Source organism: Mastomys coucha, unplaced genomic scaffold (genome assembly GCF_008632895.1).
Source record: "Mastomys coucha isolate ucsf_1 unplaced genomic scaffold, UCSF_Mcou_1 pScaffold23, whole genome shotgun sequence".
Lineage (NCBI taxonomy): Eukaryota > Metazoa > Chordata > Mammalia > Rodentia > Muridae > Mastomys > Mastomys coucha.
The window spans coordinates 48776642-48793701 of record NW_022196906.1 but is presented as its reverse complement, the minus strand read 5'-3'; the positions used below and the strand labels follow the sequence as shown (position 1 = coordinate 48793701).

Below are 17060 nucleotides of genomic sequence, written 5' to 3'. Positions count from 1 at the left end.
ACCATAAAATGTACTTACATATTGAGCAGTTGACAAAAATGTGACCCAGAGGCTTTCAGTGGCCCACCTCTGGGTCTCCAGAGGAGTGGTTTGCTATTGCCCATTGAATGTTTTGTTACCATTAGTGGTGACTTTATAGAACTTAATTACCACACAGAGTGAGAACATACTAGGTTTTCTTTCTAATGCCATTTTTGTATTTTATGTATTTGAAAACAACCAGAGAGGTTTATAAGTTTTACAAGTCTGTTAGCTAAGTGGTGTGCAAAAAATATCAAAACCTTGGGCACGAAAAGGCACTTACTGTCAAGCTTGACACCTGGGAAAGAACTGATTTCCACGAATTGGCCCTTGACAGTTCGTGCAGGTGAATTTATGAATGCTTACACACCAGTAAACACAATGTATGGGCATATATGTATGTATATATGTTTAATAAATCTAAGTTTAATAAAATTAAGAACTTAAATGAAATTAAATCTGTTCATAAAATAAGTTGAGCCTGTGCTTAGCTTAGTCTTTGAAAACCTACCTTAACCAGTTTGCTGCCTTGCAACCTTATTTACATATCTGTTGGTCTTGAAAGGCATTTTTGGTTGAGACCACTGTGTGTGTTCATGCATGTAAGAAGGTTGCTGTCTTGGACTCCCTTGTTTGCTTTCTAAGATGAAGAAAATTTAAAATGAAGAAGGCCTATAATTCTGTCTCTTAGAAAGAGAAAGGAATACATACTGGTCACCTTCTTCAGATTTGGGGAAATAATCCAAGGATGGAGGCAGTGCCTAATACTTGACCCCCTGGGAGAAGGATCACCACACACCACATGGTGGGGCTTGTGATGGGACCCACAGGGTTCTGATCCATAGAGAGGTATCAGAACCTCATAACAAAGAGTCCCCATGGTGAAGAGGAACCTCTGCAGCCTCCCTGTGCTGATCACATCATCTTACTGATGGAAACCCTGGTGTTGTTTTTACAGAACTGTCTGGCCTTTAGCTCGCCATCCTTTGGTTAAGGAAATGACCAACCAGGTAAGGTCTGCAGTGAGAAGAAAAGCTTCAGTTAGTTACTGGCAAATTCAGGCTTAATAGATTGCATGGGCATGAGGTTAGGGAAACTGATTGTTTAATTCTTGCACTGTTCCTAGACACCTACGTGACTTTGAGTACCTCCTCATCGCAGGGTTAGGTGGCATTACTTCATGTTGTTGACACAGTTTAGAGGGGGACTGAAGAGGTTTTAAAGAGTTTGTAGATAAAAGTAAAGTCAATAGGAGGTAGAACAGTTAATAAGCACCTTTAGGATTACAAAGGTATGTGTATGGGCTGTGCCATCTCATACAACTGCAAAAATTAGGCTTTAAACAGGACTTGTTGGGGGGTGGGGCACATTGTAGTCAGGTGTGATGCTGCAGACCTGTGGGGCCAGCACTTAGGGGAGTGAAGCTGGAAGTTTAGTGTAAGCCTTGGCTACAGAGTTTGAAGCCAACCCTAGCTACTTAGAAAGCCTCCCTCCTACCTCAAAAACAGAATGAAGAACTGATTTCTCTGGTGTAGCTATATAAGGGTGTCATGAGTAGGAACCAAGGATGTGTAGGACGGTCAGGGAGGGGGCATAGGGAGTGAGTGGCTGCTGCTGTAGTGAGTGTCTCACTTGGCGTGCTGGAGGGAGGGGGTGCAAGATAACTGAGATCTGTCACTGACTGTGACTTCTGTTCTTTTGTAGTACAGTATTCTCTTCAAGCAAGAGCAAGGTAAGCAGCCCATCCCTTCAAGCAAATTCTTTTGTGAAAAAAAATGTGTCCTCCTAGTTTCTTTAAGATTTTATCACACCAACCTGACACACAGATCCTAGGTAGGTTAACTTTGAATTGGCCATGGCAGCCAAAAACAAATACACTCAGTGAAAAAGTAAATAGTTATTTGGGTCTGGTGGAACAAGCCTGTAATAATACCAGCTGCTAGGAAGTAAGAGAGGATCGTGAGTTCAAGGCCAATTGAGACCTTGTCTCAATTTAAAAACTGAAAAGAAGACTGGAGATATGGCTTGATGGTAAAGCACTTGCCTCACATGCACAGGGCCAATTCCAGTACTACAAAATACATACATACATACATACATACATACATACATACATACATACAAACATGCAAACAAAGAAAAGTAGGAGTCAGATGGCATAATGGAGAACTCTGGGATAAAGAAAACTCTTCCACCTGAGGAAGATGTAATGCCGAGCTTTCCTGATGCCACTGTAGGAAGCCGTATTTTGAGCCTCAGAACGCTGTTGATGTCTGTATGCTATGGAGATGGGTTTAAACCTGGTCCTAACTTAGAACTCACTGTGGAGTCTTTACAAAGCAGCTTCTGTTTACAAGTATGGCAACTCTTTTAGAGGACATTTGTCTCTATAAAAGCAGAGGGTGAAACAGAGAATTCTGTTGAGGCACTTGGGTACAAGGCTGTGACTGTGGCAGTGATGGGTCTAGCAGCAGGCTAGATATGAGACCACAGTCAGGACCAGCTCCCTGAGGAGACAGACCTTCTTTGAAGGAGCAGCATCTGTGCATGGACGAGGTAAACCTGCCCAGTTTCTTCTCTGTGATGCCGATGGGCTACTACAGGCTTGGGAGTTTGTAAGGTACCTAGTAAAAGCTCTTCCACTCCAAATAAGAGACACTTAAGAAGTCTGAAGTTTAAGCCCAAAGTATTCTCCCTAATTAACTAGTCCGCTCGCTGTTCAGTGTGCCAGGCAGCAGCTCTGCATGAAGCTAATACCATCAGGTACAAGCTTAGCAGGCTTGGGTCTGGTGCTGTGTAAGGAAGCTGTGACACATGCGTAGACTGGAGTTTTAGAAAGGCAGCTTTGGAGAGTTAAAACCAGGCGTGGATGAAGCTTCTGTACATACTTACCTGTTTAATGGATGCAGACATAGCTCAAAGAATGTGTAGCTCTCAGACTTAGACTCCTACCTCTGTCCTTCTTAGCTCTGTGCCTTTGGGAGAACAACAGTGCTTCTCCGAGCCTTACTTGTATAATGAGAATGGTCTTTTTTGGGGGAGGAGGGAAGTTCAACATGGTGATGAAGGCCATGGCCTTGTCCATTCTAGGTGAGTACTCCACCTCAACTCTTGGTGTTTTGAAAAAGGATTTCCTTTGTAACTTGGGCTTGCCTGGTCCTTGCTGCCTTGGACTCTTGATACTCTCGCCTCTGTTTCCTAAGTGCTGCAGTGACAGACACAGGCAGGCCACCACCCACAGGTATGATCTTGATAGGACTTACTTCATAAGACAGCTGTGATTAAGACAACAGGGAAGGATTAATGTAATAAGCAGCCTTAAGCATAATAAAGACATTTCTAGTAAAATATACCTCATACTTTTTTAGACCAGGACTGTTTATAGAACTGTCTGCTGGTTTCCAAAAGCCTCTGAGGTATTAGCCCCAGTTGAGTTGAGGTCCTTGGGAAGGGGCGATTCCCCACTCAGTCAGTTCCTTTGGTCAGCTGGTTGTCTTGATGGATGGCAGGTTGTTGGGTTAGTCACTGTGTTTGGAGTCTGAAGGCTTTACTCTGATTCTGCTTCCCTTGGAAACTTGTGTTTTAGGGCAGGTGGCTAAAACTAAACAAGAACTTCTAGTTTTCCTATGTATTCCCACAAGTCCAGTGGTACAGTGTCTGGCGGTACAGTGAAGTGATGCATAGATGTGGACATTACTTGAGAGTTGTCAGCTTGTATTTCAGCCATGCTTATCACATTGAATTTGGGAATTGTGTGCATAGAAACTTTAAATGAAGCACTTTCCATTCTAGCCCATGATGATGCCATATGGTCTGTTGCCTGGGAGACAAACAAAAAGGAAAATGTTGAAACAGTGGTCACAGGATCCCTGGATGACCTGGTGAAGGTCTGGAAATGGTGAGCACCTCTCCCCTTTGAAAACCATGGAAATTTGGGGCCAGGGTTTTGCTTCTGGCCTCCCAGTTGCTACAAGTAAAACATTGACTTTTCTGGTCAAGAAAGCAATACAGCATAGTAGCTTTAAAACAACAGCTTTTTTGTTTTTGTTTTTCTCTTATTTGGTTTCCTGATATGTGGAATTAAAAGCTCTATGTGGTAGAGAGCCCCAGAGTTAACCCTGGCTACATTCTGTGTTCAGTTCTCAGGTTTCTGAATTTCACTGACCATTTGTTGGTAATGTCCAAGGATGTAGAAGTTCTGATGCCTGTACAGTATCTTGTGTGTAAAGAACCATTTTTTGTCCCTATTGTAGGCGTGATGAGAGGCTGGAGCTCCAGTGGAGCCTGGAGGGACATCAGCTCGGGGTGGTGTCTGTGGACATCAGCCACACCCTTCCCATTGCTGCATCCAGCTCTCTAGACGCTCATATTCGCCTCTGGGATTTGGAAAATGGCAAACAGATGAAGTCTATAGATGCAGGACCAGGTAAGAACTCTATGTTTAGGGGAGATGCTAGGAATCCACAGTCCTCTTTGAGACCTTTAAGGATAGAGTGTTTCTAGTTCAGAACTGCAGGCACTCTAATTCAACAGAGATGACACTTTGGTCACACAAAGGAGTTAGACTGAGTGATAAGCATATACTAAAGACAACGTTACCTAATTTCAGACCAGGTTTGGCTGCCGAATGGATTGTAGTGCTGAACTTATGGGAAAGCCAAACCAAACCGGTTTTTTTGGATTTGAGACTTGAGAGTTTGGTATTGTGGAGCTGTGCTGGTCATGCCAGTGGGTCTTTACCTGACACATTCTGAGGAGATACATTACAAAAGCCTCCAGTCTGAATAGTGGTTATCTCTATTAATTGTGGTCAGAGTGCCTGGGTTCTAGTGTATGGCACATAAAGAAAAAGAAACAAGTTCATGGATCTTTTTTTAAAAAAATACTGTGGAGCAGTGTTCTTGCTCCTCAGCCTCATTGGACATTATCTGAGATGGTAAGGGACAATTTTACTAGACTACATTGGTGTAGAACAAACAGTATGACATTCCAGGATTCCTTTTAGCCTCCTGTTTACTTAAAATGCCTACGTGGTTCTCATTAGCAAAGCCTGTTTGCTTCAGTGGGCAGTGATCTCCAGAGATGCAGACAGCTTGACATCACTCTGCACACTCCTTTGTGGTGATTACAGAGAGCTGCTCGGGTGCTTGATGGAGCTGATTCCTCAGTAGACTTGCCTCCCTCCAGTTATGCTCACAGCTACTGTCAGCTACACACACACACACACACACACACACACACACACACACAATTATGGGGGGATGGGGTGGGGGGAGGACATTATGTTCGTGGACAGGCTGGCTCCAGGGCTTGTAAGGAGGCTGAGTAGTCTATGACTGAGTGCCTTTCTCCTTAGAAACAATTCTTGACTTACTATTAGAGTTTTTGTTGAGAATATTCATTCCCAGTTCCTGTTTGAATCCTCTGAATTATGGGTTAAGAGTGTGGGGCTGAAATGTGTATCTGGAAAAAGCCTCTCGGATACTTTGTGACTTCCCAGATAATTGTCTGTGTCTAAGCCCTTTTCTGTTTGCATTATTCCTGGAGAACAGGGATCTCCAGCCATTCAGCAAAGCCTGTTAGCACCCGAACATAAGGAGCATCTAGAAAAAGAGAAGTGGATCTGTTGCTGCTTTTAAAGAATTTTTTTATTACATATTATTTTGTGTGTGTGTGTGTGTTTGCCTGGTGAGCAGTCTCTCTGGTCCTGCTGCTGCTTTTTCATGTAGGGTACCTGCATAGTGACACTGGTTACTGTGTAATTGTGGCTTTATCTACATCATGCATGAAGAAGTGCGTGCTGCATTGGTCCTGAGTAAAAGGGTTCTTCCTGTCCAGCTTGCTTTCCCTTTTGATGGGTTGTAAAGGTGACTGGGTTGCTTTTGATATGTTTAGAAGTTGGTTTTTGGTGTTTTAGTTTTTTGAGACATGGTCTTACAATGTAGCTCATGCTAGCTTCAAACTCACAGCTGCTGCTTCTGCTTCGCCTCCCAAGTGCCAGAGTTCCAGGCACTTGGAGTTCCAGGTGACTGTTACTACATAGATATTGTAAAGAATAAAGGGGTTGGTTGTGCTTTGGGAGGATAGAGGTAGGAATCTATTCAAAACTAGATCAAGTCTTGGTCAAATAACAGAAGCAGGCCTTGTTGCCAACAGCTAACTAGCTGAGCACCTTAGATGAGTCTAGGTTTAATGAAGCTAGGGACAGCAGACTTTCCTTGAAAATGTACCACCCCAAAAGGAACAGAAAGTGGAGAGAGAAAATCCTGATCTTGAAGAAGAAACTGAAAATAGAAAAAGCAAAGTGGAGGAATAAGTCCAATACTGACACTCCACCAGGCTGTGTGGTGAGCACAGGCCACCTGCTGACACAGGAAGACCAATGGTGACAGTGTAGAGGTCCCTGCATATCACATCTAAAATGCCCACAGGAAGAAAAAAGCAACCATCCATAAGGAGGAGGAATTTAGGGTTTGGAATAAACATTTTACTCTTCAAGTATTAAGGTTAAATCTTAGAGTGCAGGTTTCACTGAGAGATAAGCATTGTTTCTGTTTTGTGACTGAAGGCATCTGGTAGTAAAGTGTCTTACAAACTGGTTAATAGGGATGTGTCAGAATAATTTGGAAGAATCATTTTATTAAGCTTTGAGAAATAAAATGTTTTCTGTTGGCCTTTTTCCCTATAAATATCTAATAGGATTTTAAAAAACATACTCCTTTTTGGACCTGACATAGATAGGAGGTGGCAGAAGCTGGTGTATTGGGCTTCTTTAAGGAACAGAACTGATAGAATATACAATACATAAAATTACATATATATTAAAGGGGGATATTTACACTAGTTTGGCTTACGTGGCTGGTCCGGGTGGCCCAGTCATACCTGTCTCACCTGGGAGAGCCTGAGAATCCAGTAGTTGCTCAGTCCAGAGGCTCACCAGTCCCAGGCTGGCCCTGAAGGCCTAGGGGATTCCTAAAGAGCATCTGGTCTCAGTCCGCAGTGCATCCTGAAATGTAGGTTCTAACTCTGTGAGGGAATGCTGCCAAAGCAAGGTAGATACTACCCAGAGTGAGGGGGCGTAGGCAGAAAGCAGAGCTTCCTCCTCCTTTGCCCTTTCATCTGAGCTGCCACTGGAAGGGGCCACCCCATTAGAGTGGGTCTTTTGCTTCATATAATCTGATTAAGAAAAATTTTCACAGAAGTGCTCAGCCACTTTTGTTTTACTTGACTTTAGATGCAGTCAAGTTGACAACTAAGATTGATTGGAGCTGATGACGACAAAGGATCTCAGGCCATCCGTGCCTTGGAGGTTGTTCCTACATAGGGAAAACAGAAAGAAAACTGCCCTCAGTCATTTAACTCTATAGACATTAGAAAGCCATGGAAGCCTACAGAATTGGTTGCTTAGTGAATAAAAGCAAGCACTGGCATCCAATCAGTAGAACTTGACTTGAGATCTCCAGAACCCATGGGAAGCAGGAGAGAGGTGGAGACCAGTGGCTCCCCTGCTGACATGCACAGTAGGGAGCAGGGGACCCTGTCTCCAGGTGCAAATTGAGGACTGATGTCTGACCTTGTCCTGTCAGCACACAATCTGTAGTGTGATCACATGCTGCTATGGTGTCCATATACATACTTACACAAGTGTGTGCACATACCACAAAAAACAATGTTAAAGGCAGTTGAAGATTGATTGTAAAAACATTTTCAGGTCTTGATGGTTGAGAACTTTTAAAGTAAATTTTGTTTTAGATATAAACATTTAGTAAGTAAAGTGATGAGGTTTAATGACAATACTGGGGTGGGGTGTGTATGAAAATGTTCAAGAGTTTTATTGTAAAGTACTAGAGATGGGTGGTGGCTCATCCATGCTTGGGCCTTTGTCTCCCATGTGTCAAATTCATAGGCCTGCCTCACCTTCATCATCTTATAAGGTAAGAAGACTGCAGAAGAGCCATAGTCAGCATCACTGAACCCGCCCCAGGAGTGAGGAAGGCGACTTAGGAAGGTGTCCCTTTCTTCTTTGTGCTGGTGTGGGGCAGCTCCTCTTCAAGACTAGGTTTAGGAAAGGGAGCAGACACACTGCGGAAGTAGGCTGCTGACGTGGCTCCTAAAGCCACTGGGCGGTTAGCTGAAAAAAGTGTGGAAGCATCATCGGCAGCCCAGATGGAGACCATGTGCATGCGTGCAAGGCCTGCATAGTGCAGCAGTGGACACTGGTGTTTTAGTCCACGTGCATTTGACTGAGTCAACTGAGGTGCATAGTGTCACTTCACAACTAACCTCTTAGTGATTCTTCAGTGCCTGTGAGTCTGTAGCATATGCTAATCTTTTAAGACTTTGGTAATTTTCATTTATAGCTTATATGAGGTAAAATTTCACCTGTGTAATTACTCTGAAATTGGCCATTTTAAGTGTATGGTTTATTGAATACATTTCTACAATTGGGCAGCTGTCACTGTAGAGCATTTATGGAAGCTCCACGCTTCCATAAAGGATTCCATGAGGAATTTCCTCACGTCCATTTGCACGTCGTTCCTGTCCTGCTGTCAGCCTCTGACAAAGGCTGCCACGACCCCTCTGCTTTTTAAATTAATGAATATTTTCATCTAACTGGATGTTTAGTGTCTTTCTCATCACCGTTGTTTTTCAAGTGTTTTTGAGTTTTCATCCATTTTGTGGTCATTTTTGTTTCATCCTTTTTGTTGACAGCAGTATTATTTTGTCAGGATGCACCATAGCTCCTTCATTTGCCAGTTGAAGTCTTAGACTGTTTGCAGTTTGAGCTGCTTATGAACCAAGCTGCTATGGAGATGAGAGCATCAGTCTGTGTGCTTGCTCTCATGTCTCCTGCATAGCTCCCTGGAGTAGACTGCTGAGCACGGTGTTTGCTTTCACCTGAGAAACTGTCAAACTGGTTTTCAGAGTGGCTGTCCCATTTTACATTGCCACCAGAGTATAAAGGTTCTGATTTCTCATGTCCTTAGCTCTGGACAGGGTTCAGCCCTTATTTATTTATTTATTTATTTATTTATTTACTTACTTTGATTTAAGAATCTCATCGACAAAGTTTAAGCTTGGTAAAGAAGTTTCCCAAATCAGGAAATGTTTTCTCTAAGTTTAAAGAGTGTGCATTTGGTCCTGAATCAGGACACTGTCTCTCCAGTTTGAAAGACTATCTATTTGTAATTAAAGTCAAACCTGTCCTCACTGTACTTCCTTTTGTTTCCTTTCTAGTGGATGCCTGGACTTTGGCATTCTCTCCTGACTCCCAGTATCTGGCCACAGGAACACACATGGGGAAAGTGAACATTTTTGGTGTGGAAAGTGGAAAAAAAGAATATTCTTTGGACACTAGAGGAAAATTCATCCTTAGTATTGCATATGTAAGGAGATCTCCCTGTTGAGTCTTGTAGCTGTAGCCCTCTGCATAGATCTGCTGTGCTCATGAGGCAGATCTCTGTTGCTGTGTTTGCTGGCAGCCAGTTAGACCTGAAGCCCGCAGGATGGCTTGCATCAGAAGAGACCGATTAACCTATCATCTCAAAGCACCCATCTCTCCTCAACAGAGTCCTGATGGGAAATACCTGGCCAGCGGAGCCATAGACGGGATCATCAATATTTTTGACATTGCAACTGGAAAGCTTCTGCATACGCTGGAAGGTATCAGCAACTCCTCCTCCTATTTTGTGCTCACTGGATGGATTATCAGGTCACAAAGCGAGAGTGCTTCTTTGTTAAAGTGTTAAAGTCTAAATTGTTTTAACCTCTGTTGGAAAATTGACGTGTCACTATGTGTTGGACTTTGTAACTGTGTGTCTGATCTGGACAAATAGTTCTTATGATGTCAGATACTTTTTTAGTAAAATAGATTGCTTTTGACATATGTGTCTGATCTCTCTGTCTCTCTCCCCCTCCCTTGAGACCTCCCTTCTTCCCTCTTCTTTTTCTTCATGAGCTTTGTGATTAGAAGGCTTCTCCTTTTTTGTGCTCATTTGATATCAGATAAGAGTATTTGTGCTCACTCTTCACACTGGAGACCTTGGGAGGACAGAACGAGAGAGCTCACTGCTCTGATATATGATCTTGAATTCTAACCAAGTACACAGAAATTATCTTCTCAATTTACCATTCACCCAAGAACAAGAGATTGGTAGAAAAATGTCATATTATTTGTCCAACAATACAAATCAGAAGCAGCCTGTATTTCTATGTTTGGCTATATTTATACTTGTTTTTATATTTTAAGTTTTTAATGGTGTGTATGTGTGTGTGCGCGCGCGCGCGCGCAGGCACACCTGCCTACAGAGGCCAGAATATTTTAATCCCTTGGAGCCAGAATTGTAGATTTTTTTTTTTTTTTTGTATTTTAAGGGTTTTTTTTGTTTGTTTTTGTTTCTTTGTTTTTTATTTTTGGTTTTTTGAGACAGGGTTTCCCTGTATAGCCCTGGCTGTCCTGGAATTCACTCTGTAGACCAGGCTGGCCTCGAACTCAGACATCCGCCTGCCTCTGCCTCCCAAGTGCTGGGATATGTGTGTGTGAGAGAGAGAGACGGAGAGGAAAATAGACTGTGTGTGTGTGTGTGTGTGTGTGTGTGTGTGTGTGTGTGTGTGTGTGTACGCGCGCGTACGTGCATGTGCGTCTGCCTATAGAGGCCAGATTTTTTAATCCCTTGAAGCCAGAATTGCAGGTGATTGTGAGTTGCTAGCTGTGGGTACTAGGAACTGAACTTGGGTTCTCTGAGAGAGCAGTGCATGCTGAGCTGTGGTGGTTTTTATTTTAGCAATGGATAATTAGAGAAGGGAACTAAGAAGAGATGGCTCTATGAAAGAGGCTGCAGTCCCGTGGGAACGGGAGGAAGGGTGTAGTCAGGGCCACCCCAGCTCAGTGGTTGTTGGTCACTAGAAGGGCACAGATAGCAGGAAGCTCATGTAGCAGCTGTCAGGTTAACGGCTTTTCTGATTTTCAGGCCATGCGATGCCCATTCGTTCCTTGACCTTTTCCCCTGACTCCCAGCTCCTCGTCACGGCTTCAGATGATGGCTACATCAAGATCTATGATGTGTGAGTCGCAGCACCAGTTTTGTTCCCTTGCTGTGAGGAGCCATTGTAGGAATTTGCTGTCTGCTCATGGCTGTGAGTCAGCTCTGAGGCTTTGGGCTTCCCAGTCATTCCTCCTCTGCCAGCCCCTCCTGCTGGAGCTTACAGCATGTCCCTGAGGTCTCTGGAGTAAATGTGCATCTGTGTAGTCCTAGGAGGGTTAGATACTGCTATTCTTTCTCAGGCAGCTAGGTGTTTTGGCTCACTGGTATACAGTTCTTTTGAGTAGATATGTGCTGTGTGTAGTATACACTGAGGAAATGGAGCTCTGGGCTCAGCTGGCCTGGAGGGACAGTGAAAACCTAGAGCATCAGGGCCCTGCTGTGATCCAGGGAACCCTCAGTTGGTAAGCTGTCTCATAGGTCTAGGTGGGGAGCCTTTCGAAATATGTCCTACATGATGGTGTAGCAGTGAGAGGGTTACTCATGTCCCCATCTCCACCACTGAGGGCCTGCCTGCACTGTTCTCCTGTTGAGTCCCTCCTCCATCCTCATCCCACTGCTATTGCAGTAAATGCCATGCATTGTCCTGGGTGTCATGAGTCTCCCCGCTAAGTGAGCCTCTGCTTCTTTATTCCCCAACTCTTTTCTACTCTGTTGTACACATTTTTCACTCCAACATGTTCTTTGTCCTTGATTGGATGTGCCCTGTCCCCTTAGGGGCCTCCGTGAGCTGTTTGAGAGTTGTAACTCTGATCAGAGGGGCATGCTGCTTTTGACATTAGTGCTGAGACCTAGAGAAGAGACTCTAAAAGTAGCATGTGCTTGTTAGTGAGAGGGCCAGCTTACATGTGGCAGTTTGGGGCAGGTCTTTGTTGGCTGTCATTGCTGCTCTTTTATTGACCTCCCAAGAGCCTTTGAGGCAACTCACTCAGTACCTCCATTTTGCTGAAGATGACCTTTGAACAGTCTATCACCTCCTGTCCCGCAAGGGCTGCCTCTGCTTTCCCTAACTGAGGCTTTTTCTAGGGGCAAAACTGCTGCCCTCAGGCCCAGGGCACTTCTCCTCTCATAGGTATTTGGTTTCCCAGGAAATATGTTCAACAGTTGCAAGCACTTACCACTCTTCAGAGTTCAGTTCTCAACAACCCACGTGGTGGCTCACAACTACCTGCCTGTTACTCCAGCTCTAAGGGATTTGATGTCTTCTTTTGAACTCCAGAGGCACCTCTACATAGATGGAGTAAAATAAGATAAAAATATTCTTCAAAATAAAAGAAACATGAAACTGGCTGTAGGAATTAGGCCTAACATGGGTTTTTGACTTTTTAAAGTATTTTCTGTTTTTTGATGGGGTTTTGTTTTATTTTTGGTTTTGACAGAGTCTTAACTAAATAGCCCTCCCTACCTGGCCTGGAACTTAATATGTAAACCAGGCTGGCCTCGAACTCACAATGATCTCCCTGCTTCTGCCTTCCAAATGCTGGGATTAGAGGCATGCACCGCCACACCCAGCTGCCTACTTTGTTCTTAAGTACATTACAGGTGATCTCCCTGAGCCACATATGCTGTACAGGGTAGTACATCTTGCTGCTTTCCTGTCACCATGGGAAAGGTCCTGCTGCAGGAGAGTCTGGCAGGGCTGCTCATCTGCTGCTCTGTGTCCCTCATCTTGGAGTTGGCTGAGCCATTTTTCCAGCCTCCAAGCTCTTGATTTTTTTTTTTTTTTTTGTTTTTTTTTGTTTTTTCAGATAGGGTTTCTCTGTGTAGCCTTGGCTGTCCTAGAACTTCTGTAGACCAGGCTGGCCTCGAACTCAGACATCCGCCTGCCTCTGCCAAGTGCTGAGATTAAAGGCATGTGCCACCACCTCCTGGCCGATATTTTTAACTTAATGCTGCTCTAAAAACTTGTCTCTGGTGTTTGATGCTGCCTCACTAAAAATGGAATTTATGGCATATGGTCATTCTGATATTCTACCCTGCCATGTGAGCTGAGATAGCTCACTAAACAGTTCAGCAATTAGAGTTCCCCAAATTAGCATCTCCACTGTTTGACTCTTTTCTTCTTTCAGACAACATGCCAATTTGGCTGGCACGTTGAGTGGCCATGCATCCTGGGTGTTGAATGTTGCGTTCTGTCCTGATGACACTCACTTTGTTTCCAGGTATGTAGGAGTCTTAAATTTCTAAACTGCTTGTTGGGGGGTGGGGATGGCATGGGAGAGCAGTCTTCTGGTAATGTGTTTTAAAATTGAGACTACAATGTAGACTTTTTAAAATTCTGGGGCTAGAGATATGACCCAGTAGTTAAAGACAACTGGTGACTCTTCTGTTTCCAGCACCCATGTGGTGGCTCACAGCCATATGGAACTCTACTCCCAGGGGATCCCACATTTTGGTCTTAAAAACTTCTTAAAATTAATAAAGTTCAAGCTTCCCAGGCTAGGCATGGTGGTATAATCCCTTAATCCCAACCCTGGAGAGGTAGAGGCAGGTTGACTTCTAGAGAAAATTCAAGGCCAGACAAGTCTACATAGTGAGTTCAGAACCAGCTAGAATTATGTAGTGAGATCCTGTCCCCCCCCAAAAAAAATTTCAAATAGCCATTTACTCTAAGTTTTAAAGGGTTTTGTTGTTTTTGAGTAAACTATTGTAATCTTAAATTTTTCTTAAAAGTCTAAGTTTCTACTTAGTGTAACTCTGACATATCCCCATGTTCCAAAAGGAACTTAGAATCTGCAAATCTGCATCTAATGTATGTTTATAGATGCTAGTGATGCTCAGGCCCCTGGAGGCCAAGGTGGTTGAGAAATGTGGATGGGAGCTGATGAGCATTGCTCAATGGTTCTAAGAGCTTTTGACATTTCTACAGACCTCCTCCTCATCCAGAAATGGGTAGATAGGTTTAAGGCTCTTGATGATGACGGTACTTGGCAGGTAGGCCAAGCTGATGAGGAGAATCTTGGCTGCCCAGTGAGGAGATAGTCATCTAGTGACACCTGTACCCTAGCTCTGTGTAGCAACAAGGGACCCTCTAAAGGTAGAAGTGTATAAGTCTGCAGAGGAGTGTAGGGTAACTCAGCGTTCTCATCCTAACATTTGCTTTTGAAACAGTTCATCTGACAAAAGTGTAAAGGTTTGGGATGTTGGAACAAGGACCTGTATTCACACCTTCTTTGATCATCAGGATCAGGTATGGAATAATAGGCATTTAAACTCCCTTGCATTTAGGTTTCCTTTATAGTCTTTGTGTTAGAGTTAAGAGTGACAGAGCCCTGGGACATGTCAGCCTTGTGACCACGAGGCATGTCCCCTACATGTGCCAAAACACATGACTTAGCCACACCTCCTCCTTTGAAGTTACACACCTATGCCTGGGATCCTTTTCTGGGTACTTCTAGAAGGCCTTCTTTGGGTGGTTCCATTGCTTAGCATAGCCATCATTACGTTTTTGGAGTTATCCAGCGATGGTCACTTGGAATGACAGTGCTAAGTTTCCATCTTTGTGAGGTAGAGGGAATGGCCACATCTTTATAGACTCTTCCTGGTTCCTACTGTGTGTAAGAGTCTCCTGGGAGATCTTAAAATGCCTCTTGTGCACTGAGGACAGTGGTACATGCTGTGATCCCAGACTTGGAGGATCTACACCGGCAGTTACTTGCCTGGCATGAGTCAGGTCCCAGCTTCAACTTTTCATACAGAAGAAAATGGATTCTGATCCACTTGGTGCCTCATGGGCCTGAGAGTCTTCCTTTTTTTCCTTTCTTGACCAAGGGAAGGGGATTTTTAAAACAGTCTTACACTATAGCCCAGACTAGTTTTGAACTTTGTGTAGTCCTGCCTTTGCCTGGGATTGCAGGTGTGAACCCTTGCCCTGCTGAGACAGTGTCTCAGCCTCTCCTGCATGTTGCTGATTCCTGCCACTCCAGGTAGCAAAGGGCGGAGAGCCATGGTTCTCAACCTAGAGGTCAAACAACCCTTTCACAGCGATCACATATCAGATATTTCCATTATGATTCATAACAGTAACGCAGTCAACAGTTATGATGTAGCAACGAAAATGTTAGTCTACAACATGAAGAACTGTATTAAAGGGTCATACACAGCACTAGGAAGGTTGAGAACCATTGGTCTGGAGGAACTAGGCAGCATAAAAATTAAAATGCTCAGAGCAACAACAAATCAGCAAATTTTATTTGAATGCTTTTAGATATCTTACACACTTTCTGGGTGTAGCTTATGGTTAACTAGCATAGTTACTATTCACGCTGCTTTGTATTTGTTAAATTACTACAGTGAAGCTGAAGGGCTAAATCTTGGTAGTCCACTACTGACTGGCTTTAAGCATTAGTCAGTCCTAGCTGTGTTGCTTATTTTGTTGGGTTGTGGTGATGGTGCTTCAGAGAAAGATGTTTGGAATGGAAGTGAGGCCCTCGTATGGCCTGAAACCAAGGTTAGCCTCCAATCTCAAGGTGAGGGCACGGCCTGACAGTGATGAATTCCTAGTAACCACACAGTTAATTCAGCCACATTCATTCTGAGAGGAAATATGAAGTCCAGTTCAGTGCACACCTAAGGAAATCAGTGGTGCTCAGGAGCTCTTGGCTCTTTGGGAAAAGGGTAAATATTGGCCCTGTTGGGGGTAGGCGTGAGTGGTTTGCATTACAGTTTTTCCTACAGGCTCCTCCTGGAAGCATAGTGCTGGCCAAGGCAGGAGTCCACTTGATGGCATCACCCCTGGATCTGAATCTTTGAGAGGGGAAGTCCTGTTCCATAGCCAGAGGAAGTGGCCCAGCTAGAGATTGGGCTCAATCTAGTGGACCTTAGGCTAGTCTAGATTCAAGAGAAGGAAGAGTGCTCACTCCTTAAGCATTCCTTACCCCAAAATACAGGACTTGGAATGCTTTTTGGCTTTGTTTCTTTAATTTGCAGGTTTGGGGAGTAAAATATAACGGAAATGGATCAAAAATTGTATCTGTTGGAGATGACCAGGAAATTCATGTCTATGACTGCCCAATTTAAACACCAGCATCTTTGGGGCCAGTGCCTCTGACTATGAAGGGTTGATCATGACATTCCTCAGATTTTTTGACAGACTTAAAGTACAGCATATATTGTAGAAATTTTGTAGATTCAGTATAAATTTTTCCTGATTTATTGGAAATGTTCCTCATATTTTAATGTAAATAAAGCATTCTTAATGCGACCACCTGCATTTGTGAACGTGTTATTCTTTTCCTTGGAGAGCAGTGTCAACTGACAGTGAAAGATGGTGGCTACCTGAGAGCGGAGATCCAGGTACTCACTGGGCTAGAAAGGCAGCTCTCTGTTCCCAGGTGACATCAGCCTGTTTCAGAATGGATTTCTGAAGGAAACAGGTTGAGTGCATTGGAACTTTGTGTCATTCTACCTCCCAGGGCATCCTTCCATATGTATATTTAAAATTCCCCCTTTGCCACACCCTTCCTCCCTGTTCTTTTTAGAGAGGTCTGACCTACTGGCAGCCTGCCTTAGCCCTTGTAGGCTCAAGACTAGTGGACATGACTGAACACTGCTCTGCCTCAGACTAGAGGTCCAGCACTTGAGGCCTTTTCTGCAGTCACCTCTGGACTGGGTCTGCATGGTAATGGGGAAGGTTTCAGACACTAACATCCTGGTGCTTGTTGCTTCTTTACTGAAACTGTGTGCCAGGTCACATTTTGCCTGTCCTCAGGCCCAGCTCCTTAGAACACTTCAGGCTGGTTTCCCACCTCCCTTGCTCACTCCCCTGTAGCTACACTGTCCTGTTTTCCTGGCCTCATTATCTCCTCCTCAGACAGGTCTACACCCTCACAGTTGAGAGGCTCTGCAGATGACAGCTTCTCAGAGTCTTTGTCTCCCATTCCCTTCTGCCGTTCCCCACTACTTACAGCTCTACTGTGGGTCACTCCGTTCCGATCGCTGCATTCATCCCATGCCCCAAGTCAAAGTTCCCCAAGAGAAAGTTTATTACTTCTGTCA

General features: G+C 44.0%; 1 protein-coding gene across 3 annotated transcripts in view; it reads left to right on the top strand.

Annotated features, from left to right (window-relative positions):
* The window catches only part of Wdr61 (WD repeat domain 61), an 18338-nt gene extending 2067 nt beyond the window's left edge, over positions 1-16271 (top strand). For 2 of the 3 annotated variants that reach the window (XM_031343214.1, XM_031343213.1), the window contains exons 2-11: positions 980-1031; positions 1726-1753; positions 3814-3919; positions 4275-4447; positions 9259-9407; positions 9591-9684; positions 10992-11085; positions 13133-13225; positions 14175-14253; positions 15993-16271. In XM_031343214.1, the coding sequence (XP_031199074.1) occupies positions 1020-1031; positions 1726-1753; positions 3814-3919; positions 4275-4447; positions 9259-9407; positions 9591-9684; positions 10992-11085; positions 13133-13225; positions 14175-14253; positions 15993-16082 (918 nt within the window). In that variant the 5' untranslated portion in view covers positions 980-1019 and the 3' untranslated portion in view covers positions 16083-16271. The remainder of the gene's footprint in view (positions 1-979; positions 1032-1725; positions 1754-3813; positions 3920-4274; positions 4448-9258; positions 9408-9590; positions 9685-10991; positions 11086-13132; positions 13226-14174; positions 14254-15992) is intronic. The other variant, XM_031343215.1, reaches the window with a different exon arrangement.
* The last annotated feature ends 789 nt before the right edge of the window (positions 16272-17060 follow it).